Below are 17343 nucleotides of genomic sequence, written 5' to 3'. Positions count from 1 at the left end.
ATCATCAGCATACTGCTGATACCTGATTCCAAACAGATAGATGGCCTCACCCGATAGCCTCATTTAGATGTTAAACAAAGAGGTGATAACCCTGAGCCCCCACACACATTCGGGGCCTCGGACTTTATCTCTCCCTCCCCCCCCCATCAACACCAGCTGGACCTGACCACAGAGAAAGGAGAATTATTGTAATACAATGCCCCCCTCCAACTCTTCATCCCTGCAAGTAAGCCCAAAGGATACTAAGGCTGATAGCATCAAAACCCGCTGAGAACCAGGTTGGCTGCATTATTTATTTTTATTTATTTATGTATCAAATTTATTCACAGCCCATCTCAGAGAGCAACTCTGGGTGGTGAATAAATTTGTTATATAAATAAACAACTAAAATTTAGACTCAATCCTAAATTTAGATTCCAATCCTCTATCCCCATCCTGGTTCTACCAGATGTGATCAACAAACGTGACCAATATTCTTTTAGCGCTATATCCCAGCCTGAAACCTGACTGAAGGAGGTCTAGATAATCAGTTTCCTCCAGGGCCTCTGTAGCCATAGCCTAACCTACCTTCTCAAAAAGCTGAAGATTTAGACTGGATGAAAATTGTCTAGTACAGTTACATCCAGCAAAGGCTTTTTCAATTTAGAAATGTTGAGACAGATTAATCTTGGCAGCTGAAGCTAGCTTTCCATTGCTTCAAAATGCAACTCTTTGCTTTTTGCAATAAGATTAATCCATTGGGTCTAAAGTTTAGTTGTTTGGGGATTAGTAATTATAAATATCAGGTATACTAGATCATTAAGAGAACAGTATTTTAATGGACTTGAAATGAAAATTATGTTTACAAAAGTTAAACAGGAAGTTCAAAACATTTAAAAAATGAAATAAAAAGTCTACATCCAGCTTAAGTAAATTCGCTTTAAATGAAACCAACAACCAAATACTTCTTGAATGAGCTATATACTTCAAGTGGTTGAAATATAAATACTTCACTATCTTGTGATCAGAAAAAGGCTCTTCCAAGCAAAGTTTCAAGTTATAAACAGCTCCTCTTGCTACCACAAGATGATGGATTAGTTGTCTGTGAACTCAGGAAGCTGTGAGGCATACATGGCAAGTGTATGATGGACAAACTGGTATTGTTCACTGGTCTGTATCATTCCACCTCTGTAATGCAAAGAAAATCTATTTAAATGTACACACACTGGGAAGAACAATAAATTTGTTTTGCAAACTGGGGATCTTAGATCATTTACAGTCTTTGTAGACTATAGCAGAGCAATTTACAAAGTAGACTGAGAATTACATGCACTTTGCAAAACAGTTCAAATGCAAGTGCCTGTTCAAGAAATTGCAACAAATCTTGTAAAACAGAATATCTATGTGTTAAATAATGAGGACTGAAAAGCATGATGACCTATAAAACTTCTTGAATCAAACTAAAATGGCATTAGTAAAAACCAGGAACCATCATTAAATTTACAATTGCTGAGAATTTTTATCAGATCAAAATCATCCTTCGTTCAAGGCTTATTAATATGACTATGAGTGTCACTTAAATACAGGTTTTAATAATCCCTGGAAGAGCAAGGTGAAGAGTTGACATGATCTATTTATGTTATATACAGTATAAGGCATCAGGAACTATCTTAAAAAATCTTCCCTGATAGGCAATATTCTCTGTATTCCTTGTAAGGTCATATTGCTTCAGGCTATTTGTAATACTGTTTATAGGTGTTATAGTATATTTTCTATTGTTTCTTGCATGTATTTTATTCATAGCATAGAACAACTTTTACTTTGATACTGAAGTTGCTAAATAACACAAGACTTTTTGCTATAATGCTTATGATATTTTCCTGGGTTGGGACCTCCTACAAAAAAAGTTATTAAATTAAACTCAGTTGGTAACTAAGAGTCTTCAAAGGAGGTACTGTATAGAAATTCCCCAAAGAATAGCTTATCGCTGGTGATAATTCAAACTTCTTAAGAATAGAAAGATGGAATATTACCCAAAGCTAATCAAAACTTATTGCAAGGTGAATAAATCCTTTGACATGCACAGTGGTGTGTTATTTCTAGTTTGATTACAAGTAGTACAGTATTCTGTAATTGTGGCCTATCTTATGGGAAAGAGGTGGCACTGCCACTATGAAATCTGCCTGAGAAAATTCTAGGAAACAACAGCAGTGGGGTCTTGAAGAAATGTTTCCCCCCGTCTTTGCTTGTTCCATTTCCAACCTATTGCTGAGGCAGCTTGAAATACTGTCTTTAACAGTTTCAGCATTAGGGCTTTTCATCTTCTCTTGACTCAATTTTTACTGTGTGCATCATCTAGCATGCTTCATCAATCACATTGCTGATGACACTTATCCAGCTACTTTTGGCCACTTTAGGTATCTATAGCCATGCCTCTTCAGTCTTTGCTGAGCACTGCCCTCAATGACCCGTTTGGTTTGGGCTATAAGAAAGACTGAACACCTGGCTTCCATAGAGGTGTCTGCCTACATAGAGTCTGACTGTACATTCCAAAGCAGTTTTAGTACTCTTATAAAAGAGTGCTAGACTTGTGTTTTAAAAAAGGACTACCCTCTCGATGGTCTGCTATTCCTGTGGTGCTCAGAAGGTCCATTTAAACCAGGAGAGAAAGCCATCTTCTGCCATCTGTGCATTACAGGTTCTCCACTGTTTGTGCTGAGAAGTGGGGTTGCGTGGCTCTATTTTTTTTACTATTTTTACTATTTTAATTACTTTGAGAGGAGATGGCATCATTTTACCTTTTCCTTTGCTATTTCATTGGCTACTTCTGGATTCTTCTCACCATATCTACTCATTGCCTTTCTCTTGCAGCACCGTATAGTATACATTTTGTTCTATGTTGCCCTGAAATACTATCATGAAGCATTGAAACACAGTAGAGGTAGCACTAATAATGTATCTCACATTGCTATACATGCTTGTATCACATGGGGGTATAACACTTTACCACAAGCATTATATTGGAATAACTTTAATGGGGTTTTGGTGCTTGGTAGGTTACCTGATTTATCACAAGTTTGTATAGAATTGGAGACTAAATCTAATGTAGCAATACAGAAATAAGTTTAGTACTGGGTCTAATTTGGTTGGTGCCTCTGTGATGTGGTGACCAATGCAGAATAAGACAAATACAGATCTTAAGTTGAGGTAGGCAAAGTGGGATCTGATTTGATTAGGGATCAAACTTACTTATTTCTATGTACTTACTGAAAAAGTGTCATTGGCAGTACCAAACTGTGAACACTATTCTGCTTCCTACAAACATGCCTAGGATAAGCTGTCCATAAACTGTCTTGTTACCAAAGCATTAATGGCTATCGTGATTTTGCTTGAGTACTGAACCAACTAATTTAACTACTTTCATGTGATCAGATTTTCAGCATTAGGAAACGCTACATTTATCAAGATGCTGCCAGATAGCTTCAAAGTATGTACTATAGCATGTTGTAGAAGTTTCAGTATATTCAACTTGCTTAGAGAATATTGTTAAGTGAATACTATAAGAACACTACAAAAAGATAAGCTAGACCGCCACAACAGAGGGCCACCAGAGACCACAACTGCTTCAGTTTTTCATAAAATATTTTCAGAACTTGGTCTATATACTGCACTTCATCCATACCTGTCTATGCGTAGCTGGCAGACAATCCTCAAAATATCTACTTCTCCTTTGTCTTTTAGCTGCTGGCATCCAATCTGGGTAGCAATAAAGCAGCCTGTCCGCCCAATGCCTGCACTAAATAGAACAACTTCATGTCAGATTGCAGCTTTAGGGATATGAAGGAGTCTATATTTTCAGAGAAAGATATCTGTCCACCCCCCTCCAATCAATTAGGTTTGCTGAATTCCATTTCTTATATGCTGAAACCTAGAGACTTCTGGAAAATACACTTTGCCAGTTTCACCGCTGTCTGCAAGTATTTTAGAGAGAGAAGTGTTTGCCAGATCTGTAGCTGCATCAGTTCAGAATGGAAATTTCAAGTTTATGTTCAAAACCAGGACCCCTGAGCATCCTCCAACACTATGGAGCTAGAAGAAGAATTTCTCACCTACAGTGCACAACAATTGGTCCCATGTTTTGTGCAACCTGCAGAATTTTCTCCACCTCAAAAATCAAATGCAAGAGCATCTTGGCTGATTCTGGTGTCCTCTGGTCTGGCCAGGATGAGAAGACAATGTGTTTCACAGTGCGACATTCATCTTTGAACTGAGAATCATGATGAAATAGAAGATAGCATTACTTCTACTGCTTCTACTATTCACCTATGAGTAGCTGCATCTACCCAACACAGAAATTATCAGGGTGCTGATTGGAACACCTATAGCTATACAAGCATCTTCAAGGAGACAAAAATCCTGAGGGGAAAACACCTCCCTTCCTTACAGTAGCCTAGTGACAACTAAGTGAGATGGTGAAATGCCCAATGAAATGGTCATTGATGATTATAGATGGAATGAAAAGTAAGTGGGATGGAAAATGGAATATTCTGTCTATGAGTAGAAAATTAAACAGAAATACTCCAGACTGCAACATTTTGTGGCACAGCTCACTCATATACACTGATAGGTATCTGAAAGGAATTATTTATACAGCCAAAATGGTACCATCCACATACAGGAAGGAGGCAAAGGGAACCTGGGAAAAAATTCAAGGCATGGAGAAAATTAGAAAAAAAAAAATCTAAAAACATTTAGGGAAAAAAACAGCCCAAGAGCCATCAAATGAGAACTGGTCATTTTCAGTGGGCATGGGATTCTCCTGGGAAATACAGTACATGGCTGAAATAGTACAAAACAAGTAAATAAATAAAACAAGTAAGCTCTGTACTGCTTTATTTTGGTACAGACTTTATAGGTTTTATTTTTGATTTTTTAAATCCTACCCTAATTTTTAAAATAGAAAAATATAATAAAAATAACAAGTCCCAAAGCAACAATCATGAAAAATAATTCGAAATAAATGCCTTCTTAAGCAAAAGAGAGAGAAAATGCACAGCAGTTTAACTTAAGGGTCAGGTTTTAACAGGGTCAGGTTTTGCATAGAGAATTTGGAGTGGAGGGGTGAACTATGCAGAAAAATCATCTTGCCAAAGCCCTCCATCTTCATAAGAAATTAATACCTGCAGGGAAAAGCTACGAATGGTGTAGTCATCACATTCACAAATGTCTTGGACTTGAATTGCAAATGGTCCATAGGATGCTTCTGTTTCAGGCCAATAACAGATACATTTCTGAAATTATAAAGGTAAGGATCCTCATCCATAACAGTCTCAACCAAGTGGCTGACTCTAAATCCCAAAAGAAAAGAGGGAAGTAGAACCAACATTCACAGACCTACTCCCCAAAGTTCTCTTAATAATTTAAGAAGCACAGTAGATGGGCTTCAGGAGTGGTTCCACAAAGCAAACAATAGCAAGCTGGACAAGGCTCAGAAACCCCACGTTTGAGTTTTCAGTGCATTTTCTAAAGCCTTCTTATAAAAAGAAGAGGCTTAGGAAAATCTTAGTAAAAAAATACTCTTGAGATGTAGCTATTTATACTCCCTTGCCACTGCATTTGTATTCATTAGGTCTGCAGAGATTTATGCCAGCCAAGAAAGCCTGCAGAAATAATAAGGCCACAAGCCTCTGCACGTTTGCCAGGTGATAAGCTCCTTTGTTGTCTTTATTTCTAAACCAGAACACACACAGGGCCCTTGTTTAGCAATAGTTCTGATTGCTTCCCAAACCCTTCCTGCCACTGAATAACGTCAGTAGGTGATGCCAAAGTTCCTTCCTGAAGCTTCAGCCATCATCTTTCAAAGCTCCATCCATCTACCAAGTATCATTCTCTCCCAAGGCACTATAAAATGCCCAGAGTGCTTTGTAGCAGCTCTGCCCTAGGAGTCATTAGTTGAAAACTTAGGGGAAAGCAAAGTGCTAGGGACTTTGGGAAAAGGAAGAATTAGACAGGAAAGCAACTTCAAAAGTAAGACCAAGACTTTGAAATGGCAGCTTACCAGTGAAGGGGTGCAAAGGGTGGAGCTTTAGAGGGGCAGAAGGGCTGCTTTGTAAGCCCACAGGTCAGAAGGGGATGTTTAGTGAGGCAAATTTGGCCAGGGAGTGGAGTTTCAGAATGTCTGAGTTAAAGGACAGTGTGTACGCAATTCATCCAACTCCTGCTACATTAAAAAAAAATAAAGATAGCCTTATTGCTCCATGAGAAATAATAATCCAGAATGTCACAGATCTTGCAACTGAAATCCTGCAGAAAATCCCATAGCACTATGTGTTCCTCTAGAAACCTAATGAAGCTAGGGAGAGGTCTACAGCCACAGTATACCATAATATAACTGTTGCTATAGATGCCTATTTTTTATTAGGTTTCTGCATATTTTGCTTACGTTGCACATGTCTGTGTACAAATTTGTACATAGCAATGGCACTGATCTCTAGCAATCTCTTCCAAAGGACAGAGAACCCTGGATAAACACTGGAAACTTTGAAATTTCTCATAAATGAAAATTGATATACATATGTGCAATAATACCTCTTTCCTTTCTTTGAGTTTGGTGAGCATAACTATGAGTGGAGTTTTTTCTTGCCACACCATTGTCCAGAAGTCATTGATTGTATTTGGCATGGGTCCCTGTGTGGCAACATAGGCCTTCTTCTGCCCAGCATAACCCTAGACAATGGGAGAGAAATAACAACTATGAACAAGGCACACCCCAATCACCATTTTTGGTATTCTCACCTCCAGATAACTCTCTGGCTCACCCGGATGTAATTTGCATTTATGTAGGACTCCTCTTCTTGACTGTTGACTCTCTTGAGACAGACACGACTCTGGGGATCTAGAGAAATATTTTAGTTAGATGAGGCAGTTAAGGGCTTAATATAGCATCTCCTGTCAGGTCACAGATGGGCCAAACTATTCCAAGATGGTTTTGAAACCTTTCTGGTTTCCTGTAATTTTGTTTTTGTGCCCTTATTTCCCTTCTGATCTGTTAGGCCAGCCTTGATGTATGCATTTTGTTATTTATGAAATGTATCACCCACTTTTCATTATAAATATAATAATCTCAAAACAGGAGTAAAAAAAAGATGTTAAAATCTTATATTTTAAAACAAGACAATAACAAAAATAATAAGCCCAGGAATACAAGTGTAGTTAAATGCCTGGCTGAACCAATAGGTTTTTTCCCTGATGCCTAGAGAGCACCTATAGTTCCCCTCACAAGTAAGAACTTAGAATTGTTACCTTATTTCTCCTAAACCAGGAGGAGTACTCATCCCACAACAAAGGGGCCCCACTGGGAATTTGATTCACCTTATTAACTTTCTCCTTCACACCCTTGTGCAAGAAGGGTAGCATCAGCAAGAAATTCTTATACATTTGTAGGACTTTCTGCATTTTACCATATCACAGCTTCAAAAGCAAGCCTACCCCAACTTTCTCTCCTTTAGGTATCTTGGACTTTACCTCACATAACTTCCACCTAGCCAAGCATGGGGATAATAGGAGCTGAAGTTCAAAGTAGCTGGAGAGGATTGTGGTAGGGACAGCTTTTCTATAACTTATAACAGCTTTTCTATAACAATTATGGCATGCAAGGCTCAAATATATTTGAGTGTGAAAGGTATTGCTTTCTTACATTTATATTTCAATTTTCACAATTCTGCTGAAGAGTTCAATGCATCCTAGCTGGGATTAAGCTTTCCTTTCCTGTTTTTTCAGTTCTATGAGACATTTCACCAGAGAGAAATTGTGCTTCCAGATACAATTTTTATTGTGCAATCAATCTGACTCATTCATGGAATTTCACTGGGGTCTTTGAATGTATTGCCTTCTATTACTTAGAACCTTCCCATGGTTTCCTACCTTTTCTTCCATGTTTCATACCCAAGGGACAGAAGATGCAATAGCTACCTAATTTATTTTTACTAGTAGCACTAGGGGTCCTCTATCCAGAAGTACCCATTGTAGCTATGCCACGTTCTACAGTGATGTTCTATCTGTGGCAGGTTTCGCCAGTTCATTGCTCTACATTCAACTTGTCCAACTGAGCATTCTCCAGAAGTGTTTGGACTAACACCCCAGACTTCCCACCCAGTATGATATATAGATCTCCCTCAGGGGTCTCAAAATGACTATCCCACTGAATATGTGCTTTTTGTCATCTTACTCAGCAGATTGAAAACTATTTTCTGAAGCCTGAAATAGGAATTTTATCTCCTGGTCATAAAAACATTGACTCTCAGCTGTGTTCCATGCTGATCTCAATGACAGCATCAGAATTTGAGCCATGAATCCTCAAGAGACTTGACAGGAGATCCTGCTGAAAACAGAGGTCTGCCAATGTTGCAGAAGGCATGCCCCGCAGTACATTGTACAATATAAATCTGGAGCCAAAACTCAAGTGGGAATGTACAGATTTTGTTTTCCTTTCCCAATCCCAGTCTCTTCCTGTTCAAAGACGATTGCAAAGGAAACATACTTGGTAGGATGGATTTGTATCTATCCTTTGCTGCCCGTCCAGGAATGTTGAGTTCTTCTGGACTGATGAAGTTTGAGGGGATTTTCTGTTAAGGAGAAGAGGAAGAATTGCTGAATTACTTTCCTTTCTGAATGGTACCCAGATAGTTGGAAACAAGACCATCAGTGCCTTTTATCTTCTCAAGTAGACAAAGGTAATTACTAAATTCATTTCCCAATGCCACCTTCTCAGTGAGGACAGCTCTGCATAAAGGGGATGGAGATGTATTTATAACTCAGGATTACTGCTCTGCTCAAATGCTAAGGCCCATGGCCATAACATGGTCTGAACTGGATCCTATACTGATTCAGCTTCAGTCTAAATCAGGGCAGTAATATTCAAGTCAAACTTGGCTTCTGAGTGGCATGCCAGGGTTCTACTAAAAAAAGTAGGCAGGGACTAAAAAAAACCCCTACTCATATTCACAGCTCAATGCAGCTAGATAGTAATCTTTCCTAGGATGAAGCCACTTTAAGCAGTTGATTGTCCTCTGTGAATATGAGAATGCAGTTCCTTTTTATACCCATTGCAGTTCAATCCAGTATTTCCTTTTCCTACAGTACCCATGGCTTAAAGATATCTTGCTTTACTTACTCAAGCTAGGTACTAAGTGGTAGTTGGTTTTTGACATAATCAGTATTCCTGCCCTGGGAAACTCTAGCTCCCAATGTCACCTACACATAATACTTGATGTTCAACAAGATTTGGAGGGCCCAGCAGTGTGTGTGTGTGTGTGTGTGAGAGAGAGAGAGAGAGAGAGAGAGAGAGAGAAATGGAGAGACAGGAGGTCAGAATGACAAAAGCAGCATCATTCCATCTTGCTGCAAGCCCTGTCCCTTTTGTGTATGCATCAGGACATTGCACACATGCCCTAATGAGGTGGTCCTTGCAGCACAATAATGTAACAGTGCTTTCATCATTCTGACAAAAGCAGGAAGCTTCTGCAGATGCCCAAGGGAGAGCCACAGATCTCATACCTCTCTACCAGCCCTCTCTAACCCAAGGAAAAAGGTTATTTGTTCCTGCTACTCATACTGGGAATGACATAGAAGGAGCAGAAAGGATTTGAGCTACTGAAGGAGCTTAGTCTGGAATCAAATCAGGCAATTGGTAGGCAGTTTTGAGAATCTTACCGCAAACTCCTCTTGAAGCTCTTCCAGACTGCAGCTCCATTGCTGGAGCATCTTCTGTGTTAGAACATGACTGGCAGAGTTCAGTAACTGCACTGTGACATCTCTAGGGGTGGACACTTGCAAAATGGGTTCAGTGTTGCTCAGAGAACTCATGTCCAACACCAGTGACACATTGGAGCCCCTTCTGAAAGGTAAAGAAGCCTGAAGTTACAAACCATCAAACTAGAGAAAGCAGCCTATGCTATAGCAGCAGAGTGCTTACGCTGGCAGAATGAGGTTGCTGTGTTGAGTGTCACAAAAATATGGCAAGTAGTTATTTATTGAATGAGTAGAGATGTATTTTTACCAATAAGTAAGAGGAACTGTTTTTGTCAAATAATTTGTCTGGCCTGGATGAATATTCAGCCCTATCTTGATTAATCACATCCATTTACCATGTTTTCTACCATGGAACACTGATAGTTCTTCCTCAGGTCCATGGTAATGTGCTTGCCTCCTGTCTCTAAGACAGGAGGAAAGTATGTCAGTATGAGAAGCAACTGCCCGCACAGCCTACCTTACCACAACTCAGCAATGAGGCAGGTTAGTGTGGCTGCCTGCACACACTGCAATGTAAGGTAGTTTCAGAGCAGCAATTGGCAGAAACCCTGCCTTCCTTCCCCCTCTCATACAGCATCATCTACCAACTAGAAAGCAAACTGCCAATTGCCACCACCAGACTTCTGTTCTGGCTGGCCTTAGTGCTTTGCCAGAGGAGCCACTCGAAGTCTTTCTGGAAGCCCTCTGCAGCAAGCTTCAGGTTTTGCATGGTGCTGGATGCTCGACATCCCAAACTGCAGTGACGTAATCCTGATTGGGTTGTTGAAAATTATGCAATGTTTTTTAAGAGTTCTGGCCCTAGGACTGTTGATCTCTTGATATTTGTATGTACAGAACTTTTAAAAACCAGAATGTGATTCCCAACCTCTGGAAGAAGAGGATGGCTTTATGAAAGTCAGGCCTTGTGCATGATGGGGGAGGGGAGGTACCACTTGAGTCCTATGAATGTAGCATTTGCCAGCTGATCACCACCCCGTGTCCCTTTCTTAGGTCCAATGTCCACAGCTGAGTCACTCCAGATGGCAAACAAGTCCTTTTATTCACAAAAAGGCAGCCAAGCACACATGGCAACCCCTACACATAAAACAACAGTCAGTACCTCCAAAAGGGATACCGTCCCTACATATGACATAAATTAGTCTTATTAGGGGCAGTTGTCTTAACAGGATCTGCTGACTAATGGCTCTCCATAAAAGCTTAATCCTTTAGCTGCATCCTCCCACTTCGGGAAATATCTCAATGGAACTAATCTACCATTTTTAATAAAGTTTTAAAAATTATGTTAAGTATTACATTCATTTTACTATACTGGAGTTCTTTATTACGACACTACCCATTTCATAATCCTGAAACCTTAGGGCAGCTTCGCTAGTGCCCACTTCATGTCTGTGCAGGAATGAAATGAGCTGTCTGAGCTTGAGATAAATTATTTGCAGGTGGTATGTCCTGGACCAAACCCTTTGGCCCTTCTGTGCCAATTTTGGGAGATGCAACCACCTCTGCGGGGCCTCACCTGGGGCCTCGCTTAAAATGTCTTTGATTCCTCTGATGTCTCTTATCTTGCTGAATCTCCACTATGTAAGACTCTCTCTTTTGAACAACAGAAGCTGGAATCTAACTTATTCACCCACCCTCAGTGGTGAGAGAGAAATTGTACCTTCGTCATATTGCTCCTTTCGTCAATGTTGCAATGAGACTAAGCTGGAATGTCCTCCCTTTGGAATCTCAGGAGGGGGCAGGGGGGACAGTAGTTCTCAGCAGCCTTCCCATTAACAGCTGTGAGGGAGCAAAAGCGCCCCCATCACTACTGTTTTTCTCAAGTGAAGTAATACAATCTACTGTGTGGATCAGTGCAATCTAGAAGAGCTTTTTTCAGCATCATTTTCACTGTCTGAATCATTCTCTCTGCTGGCCCATTGGACTGGGGATAAGTAGGACTAGAATGGTGGCTTTTATGCCCCACCTGTGTGTAAATTCCTTGCTTGAATTGCAAAAGAGACATGGTCACAAACAAGGTCAATCCCATGTCACACAAACAAAGATTTTAACTTGGCAATAATTCCAGCAGAAAACTTACCCTCCAGGTCTGGTATTTCTGGGTAATAATAATAATAATAATAATAATAATAATAATAATAAGCAACCACAAATAAAAACGTCATATCTCAAAGATCTTTAGCACCTTCAAGCCAAGGAAGTTCAGAAAGCATAGGTTCTCTTATGCTGCTGTGCTGGAGGAGCTGACACTATGGACTGCTCTGAATTGCTCAGTCCGCTTGTTCATGCTTGGCCAATATATAACAGATTTAACATGTGCCTTTGACCATGAAGACTTTGATGTGCCAGGTGGAGAAATGGCATGTAGTTCTGATTTAATACATGCTCCACCAAGCACTACCAGGGTCACCAAGGGATGCTTCCTTGGTACCAACATGGCAGTGATTTTGTTATCTGCTGAGGAAGAACATTATCTTCATATTTAACTTAAACAGCACTGTTATTCTAGCTACAGCTATACTAACGTGCCACAGACTGTTTTCATTTACTTAGCATGTCTGATATTTTGCATATAATGACCCCACAAACAACATATTTATATCTTTTTGTCTGCTGACTGGGACTTGCTTTGTTGCACACACTTTTGCAAAATGATTTTTGCCAGAACATTTCTAACACACAGCACCAAATGCTAAGCAATCTCTTGGGGCATGAACTCTTTCTCAATATTTGCATGTAAACTTACTATCTGTCACTCCTACTGGAAATCTACTAGCTGTTGATTTAACTAGAACATCTACAGATTTATGCAGCCTAGAAACTCCCCATAAGGTGTCTGCACCAAAGCTTGCAAAGTTTATCTCTCACTCCTGGAGGCATCCAATATTTGCATTTGAGACTTTTTCTGGTCTAGCTATATCTACTGCTTTATCCAGAGTCATGTCACACTCTCAACAGTTTCTCTTCCAGGCTGGCTGAACATATGCCACACTCATCCCTCTCTTTCATAAGCAACTCAGAGAGTTCTACAAATCCACATGCTTGAGTCTTTTAAACTCCATAGCATTGATTAAATAAGCAAACAAGTCAACACTCTCCTATACTCTTTGAGCTGTGGTTAAAAAAAAAAAAGTATGTCTCTCCAAAGTAATGTTCCTCATAAGGGCAAAATATGCAGCAAACTTTTCTATTATTATTTGAAGTTTTTGTTTAGTTGCCTCCAGGGTATAAACTGAAACATCTTGTAAATCTTCTGTCCCTCTTTGCCAGCAAAAATGCAAGAACACTGAAGTTGTTCTTCAGACCTGCTAGCAATTGCATATATTTATATTGTAATGCCTAAAGTCAGTTGTGCAAATTCTCTGCAGTATTTCCTACTATTACCTGGGCACTGGAGGCCAGAAGTGAGGCCAGTGAGAATTCATTCATTATGAGATGTCTTAAGGTGTTGACTAACAATTTCCCTTAAAGGCATAATTCTTTAGTCTTTGGTTTTCTGCCCCAATGGGAAGACCAACCTTCTGGCAGATCTGCAATCAATCTTCCAGAAGGTCAGTATTCTACAGTATGTCTGAACAATCTCGGTCTGTGCCAGTGAAGTATCAGGTGCCTTCGGCAACTACAACAAGAATGGCCAGGGAGACTCAGAGCTCACCAGCTGGACAAGAGCAGAGAGACTTGCAATAGCTAAGTGTAGTCTGGTAAATCATTAACCTCCAAGGGCTTCTTTCTCCTCAAAACCTAGAATGTCTGTGTGGGAGGTCTTATACCAGCACAGGATGCAAACGTCTAGTTTCATCAAGCACAGCTTCAGCCTGCCTCAGCAGCAGGTTGGCCAGAAGATGAAGCCTTGGTTGTGAAAACCTCAGCAAAGGATTAATGGGATGTGTTTGTATTGCAGCAATCCAGAATATAGACAAATCCCAAGAGAATATCTTAGTTCCAATCACACTCATAAGAGTTTCTTGGACTTATGTGAATCAGAATAGATTTGGGCCTGAATAGTAATTTACTACAGCCATCCTTAAATCTGATGTTCTGATTAACCTCCAGATCTGTAGATTACAGTTTCCATAATTGCAAGCCAGCATGGGGACTGGCCACATTGGCTGGGAATTCTGAAAGCTGTAGTCCAACACACCTAAAGGGAATCAGATGACAGAAGGCTTATTCAGGGGATGCCTCAGTACCTTATCCCTCTTGCAGGGGCCGAAGTGGAATTCTAGCCACATAGTCCTGAAAGAGACCTGTTACAGAGAGGCTATCTCATGAACACTAAAGGTGAATGGGTTTTTTGGCAGGTATGAATGTATCATCCTCATGCACTGTATCTCCCACTTTCTGTTAATGTAAGTACTCTAGATGGCTTACATCAATAATACAAAATATGGAACAAAATCAGTCCAATTGAAATCAACAGTTAAACTTGATCAAAAAGATGCAGTTTTGACATTTTCTAAACACTGGAAGAATGAGGGCTAAATGCACCACCGTGGGGAGGGTATTTCATAGATTGAACCATGCAAGAGAAGGTCTTCTCCCACCTACTGTATCTGACAGCTGATCTTGTGGCAGCAGGAGCATTTTGAAATAACTCTCCTGCTGATTGAAATAACTAGCCCTGTTCATCATGGCAGGCCCTAAAATGATTAGCATTTTAAGGATCAACACCAACAACTTAACATTATATCCAGTAGGGAATTGGCAGCTAGTGCAGATTTTTCAGTACAGGCATCATATAATTCCCACAGTTAACAATATGACCACTGCATTTTGCACCAGCAACAATTCCTGGACAATTTTCCAGGGAGCCCCCTGTAGGAAGTGTAGTTAAATAGCCAAGGCACAGATAACTGTTGGCAGGTCTGCTCAGGAGGAGCACATCAGTCACAGCTGTGCAAACATGCTTTTGAACTGCAAATCCAGTAATAGCCTGGCAGTCAAGGAATACTCTCAAACTGTGAATCTGCTCTTTCTGGGGAGTGCAATCTTATCCAGAATAGGCTTTACTTCAGTCCGCCAGACAGTTTTCTCGTTACCAATAGCATATCTGGATTTAGTTTCAGCTTCTTCCCACTAATTCAGCCTAATTTCAACATTAGACAGTGTTCAAGGATAATGGTTACTTCCTGGCAATTGGTTGGGGGCAGTAGAGCTGGGTGTCATCGGCCCCCAGCTATTTGTGCCTTTGTTGCATTATCTCCTCCAGAAGGATTAGCTAATCCACCTAATCAGATGGGTTGCCAGGAATGAAGTTTCAACTACTGCGTTAATTAATGATCAACAATATTTCATCTAATATTTAGTGGAAGATTGTCACCAACTTCACTGGGAAGAAGAGAAGCCAAATCAATCAGAGCATTGAAACTATGCTTAAATATGCAGCAGGTCCACAGGACTTTGGCTACAGAGGTATTAGGACCACAGCTCTGAAGAGCCCATGTCAAACCAGTTTATGCCAATTCAGTGATAGATTAAAACAAACCAACAAAAAAACTGACTTACCGATCTTGCAGACGCACATGTTTCTTAACTTCCTGATTGTTGTGGGTAGTCTTGTTCATTCTCACCCTCATTTGCTCATGCAGCTTGATGAAACTATGATCTCTCAGACATGCTGAACAGGCCAGGACTGGGCTGTGCCAGCAAAGGATTTGATGAACTTAGGTAAGAGAAGCCAGTAAGCAGAGAAAGTATGCAGCTCAAGGAACCCATGGCCCTAGAAAAGCACCTAGAAAACAATCAAGCAAACTGTTCATCACCAAGAACTTCACCATTTTTCTATCATCCAAGCTCACAAACCACAGGTACAATGAGCCCCATTTAAATCAGATGCATCAGAGTCTTGTTCAGAAGATGCCAGTTAGTTTGGTGTTCTTGAAACATGCTGAAGAGGCCAATGGGCGTTCTGTATCTGCAAGAACAAGCCACTTTCAGCATCATCTAGAATAGCCTTCCCCCCATTTTCTCCAGAGGTTTTGGACTTTCATTCCCACAATCCACAGTTGGTGAGACTGTAGCCTTGGCAGGGAGCCCTTCAGAATTAGGGAAAGCAGGCATGTTTCGCCTGTAACAGTTCAGTTTAGAAATGGCAGACCGGGACAGAAGAGAGAGAGAAATAGGCAACTCAGTTCAACCAACTGAAGCAGTGCCCTGTTTGGGGGAAATCAAAAGCCCACTGAATAAAATGGGCACTCCCTGTTTCAGGCCATTTGCAGATTCACTGAACAGAAGAGACCCTGCGCTAGTTCTTTGGTCCAGATATATGAGGGTTGGGAGAATACTATGCTGTTTGTTCTTTGCACCATATTTTGCAGCTTTGTTCCTCCAAATCTTCATATGCCCAATAAATGATTCCCATAAACTGAGATTTTTCTCCCCTACCTCTTCTTTTCCATAAGATCCTCTCTCACCTCATGCTGCCAGCAACTTCATCATCTCCACAGTTTCAACCAGGCTTTGGGGCTCTAGGAGATGTACATGCAGAGTGAAAAGAAAAGTGAATACAGGAAATTCCTTATCTCTGAGGCTGGTGGTTGCTGTTTGACACTTCCTCCTCTTGCTCCACCCTTACAGCCACCCACACACATACTGGCCACAACTTCACAGTTCCTTCCAGAGATACCTTGAGCTTCTTGGCGAGCTTTTGCAAGGCTGCCTGGAGGATTAAACCCTGCCTGTTCATCTTGCTTTAGGATTATTAGATATTTCTTTTATTTTTACAACCATACAGAATATAATGCCACTCTACCGACAAAATACTAATCTCTGACTACAAGCTATTTTGGTTTATGATATAATAGGGACTTGTGATACAGAAGATAAAATTGAAGCACTTGTAAGCTATTGGTTCTCCCCTGATATATGATTCTTTGGGCTAATAATTAAAACAAAACATTTAAATCTTATTGCTAAGACAAGTGAAGAAAGTCTTTTGATAGTCCAGGAGCTTAATTTCTCCCAGCAAAGTATTTTAGTGCTGCACTGAGCCATAAGCGTTTTCTTTTGGCCTTGTGTTTTTTGAAAAATGTGGAATTGCCATTTGTAATAATGAATAAATTTATAGTTATTTATGTTACATGTTAATACCATTAGTGTGGAATAGAATGTTAAAGAGAGACACTTATTCATACAGCACATTCTACCTGTTTAGGCATTGCCTTTACATTACAAAAATACACCTAATATGCAGAAATCCATTTGACATACCTAAGGTCAATCATATATATGCCAGAGGAAGTCTGGAGACTTTGTGAGGGAAACTAGAGGCTAACGAAGTAGTTCTTCAGGTACTTTGACAAGCAAGGTAGAAACTGCACTTAGCATCACCCTTGCAAATTGGCTCTGTAATAACCCCAGCATTTGCTGCTAGTACAGTCAAGAGAAAGTACTAATTAATCTACATATTTGCATGTCAGAAAGATAATTGGCCTAAGATGCCATGATTAAATACATGCTTATTTAAGCCTAATGTTAATTACTTTAAAGGTAGTATATTTACTTGCTGCAGTCAAAGCAGCATTTTTCAAAGTGTATGATTCTTTTCATAATTATACA

General features: G+C 40.1%; 1 protein-coding gene across 2 annotated transcripts; it reads right to left on the bottom strand.

Moving 5' to 3' along the window:
• Positions 1–825: 825 nt before the first annotated feature.
• PTPN7 (protein tyrosine phosphatase non-receptor type 7) lies at positions 826–16307 on the bottom strand. Of its 2 annotated transcripts, XM_063297350.1 has the most exons (10): positions 16200–16307; positions 15292–15517; positions 9691–9874; positions 8519–8603; positions 6798–6874; positions 6568–6705; positions 5160–5270; positions 4089–4246; positions 3662–3775; positions 826–1167 (listed from the first exon to the last, which is right to left on the bottom strand). In XM_063297350.1, exons 2-10 carry the CDS (start codon positions 15360–15362, stop codon positions 1074–1076), a joined length of 1032 nt encoding a protein of 343 aa, XP_063153420.1. In that variant the 5' UTR covers positions 15363–15517; positions 16200–16307; the 3' UTR covers positions 826–1073. The 2 variants fall into 2 exon arrangements, with proteins under 2 accessions (XP_063153420.1, XP_063153421.1); XM_063297351.1 differs by lacking the exon at positions 3662–3775.
• Positions 16308–17343: the final 1036 nt, after the last annotated feature.

The sequence above is a fragment of the Candoia aspera genome, chromosome 3 (genome assembly GCF_035149785.1).
Source record: "Candoia aspera isolate rCanAsp1 chromosome 3, rCanAsp1.hap2, whole genome shotgun sequence".
NCBI lineage: Eukaryota > Metazoa > Chordata > Lepidosauria > Squamata > Boidae > Candoia > Candoia aspera.
Note: the sequence above shows the minus strand (reverse complement) of the source record. Positions and strands in the feature narration are given on the sequence as shown.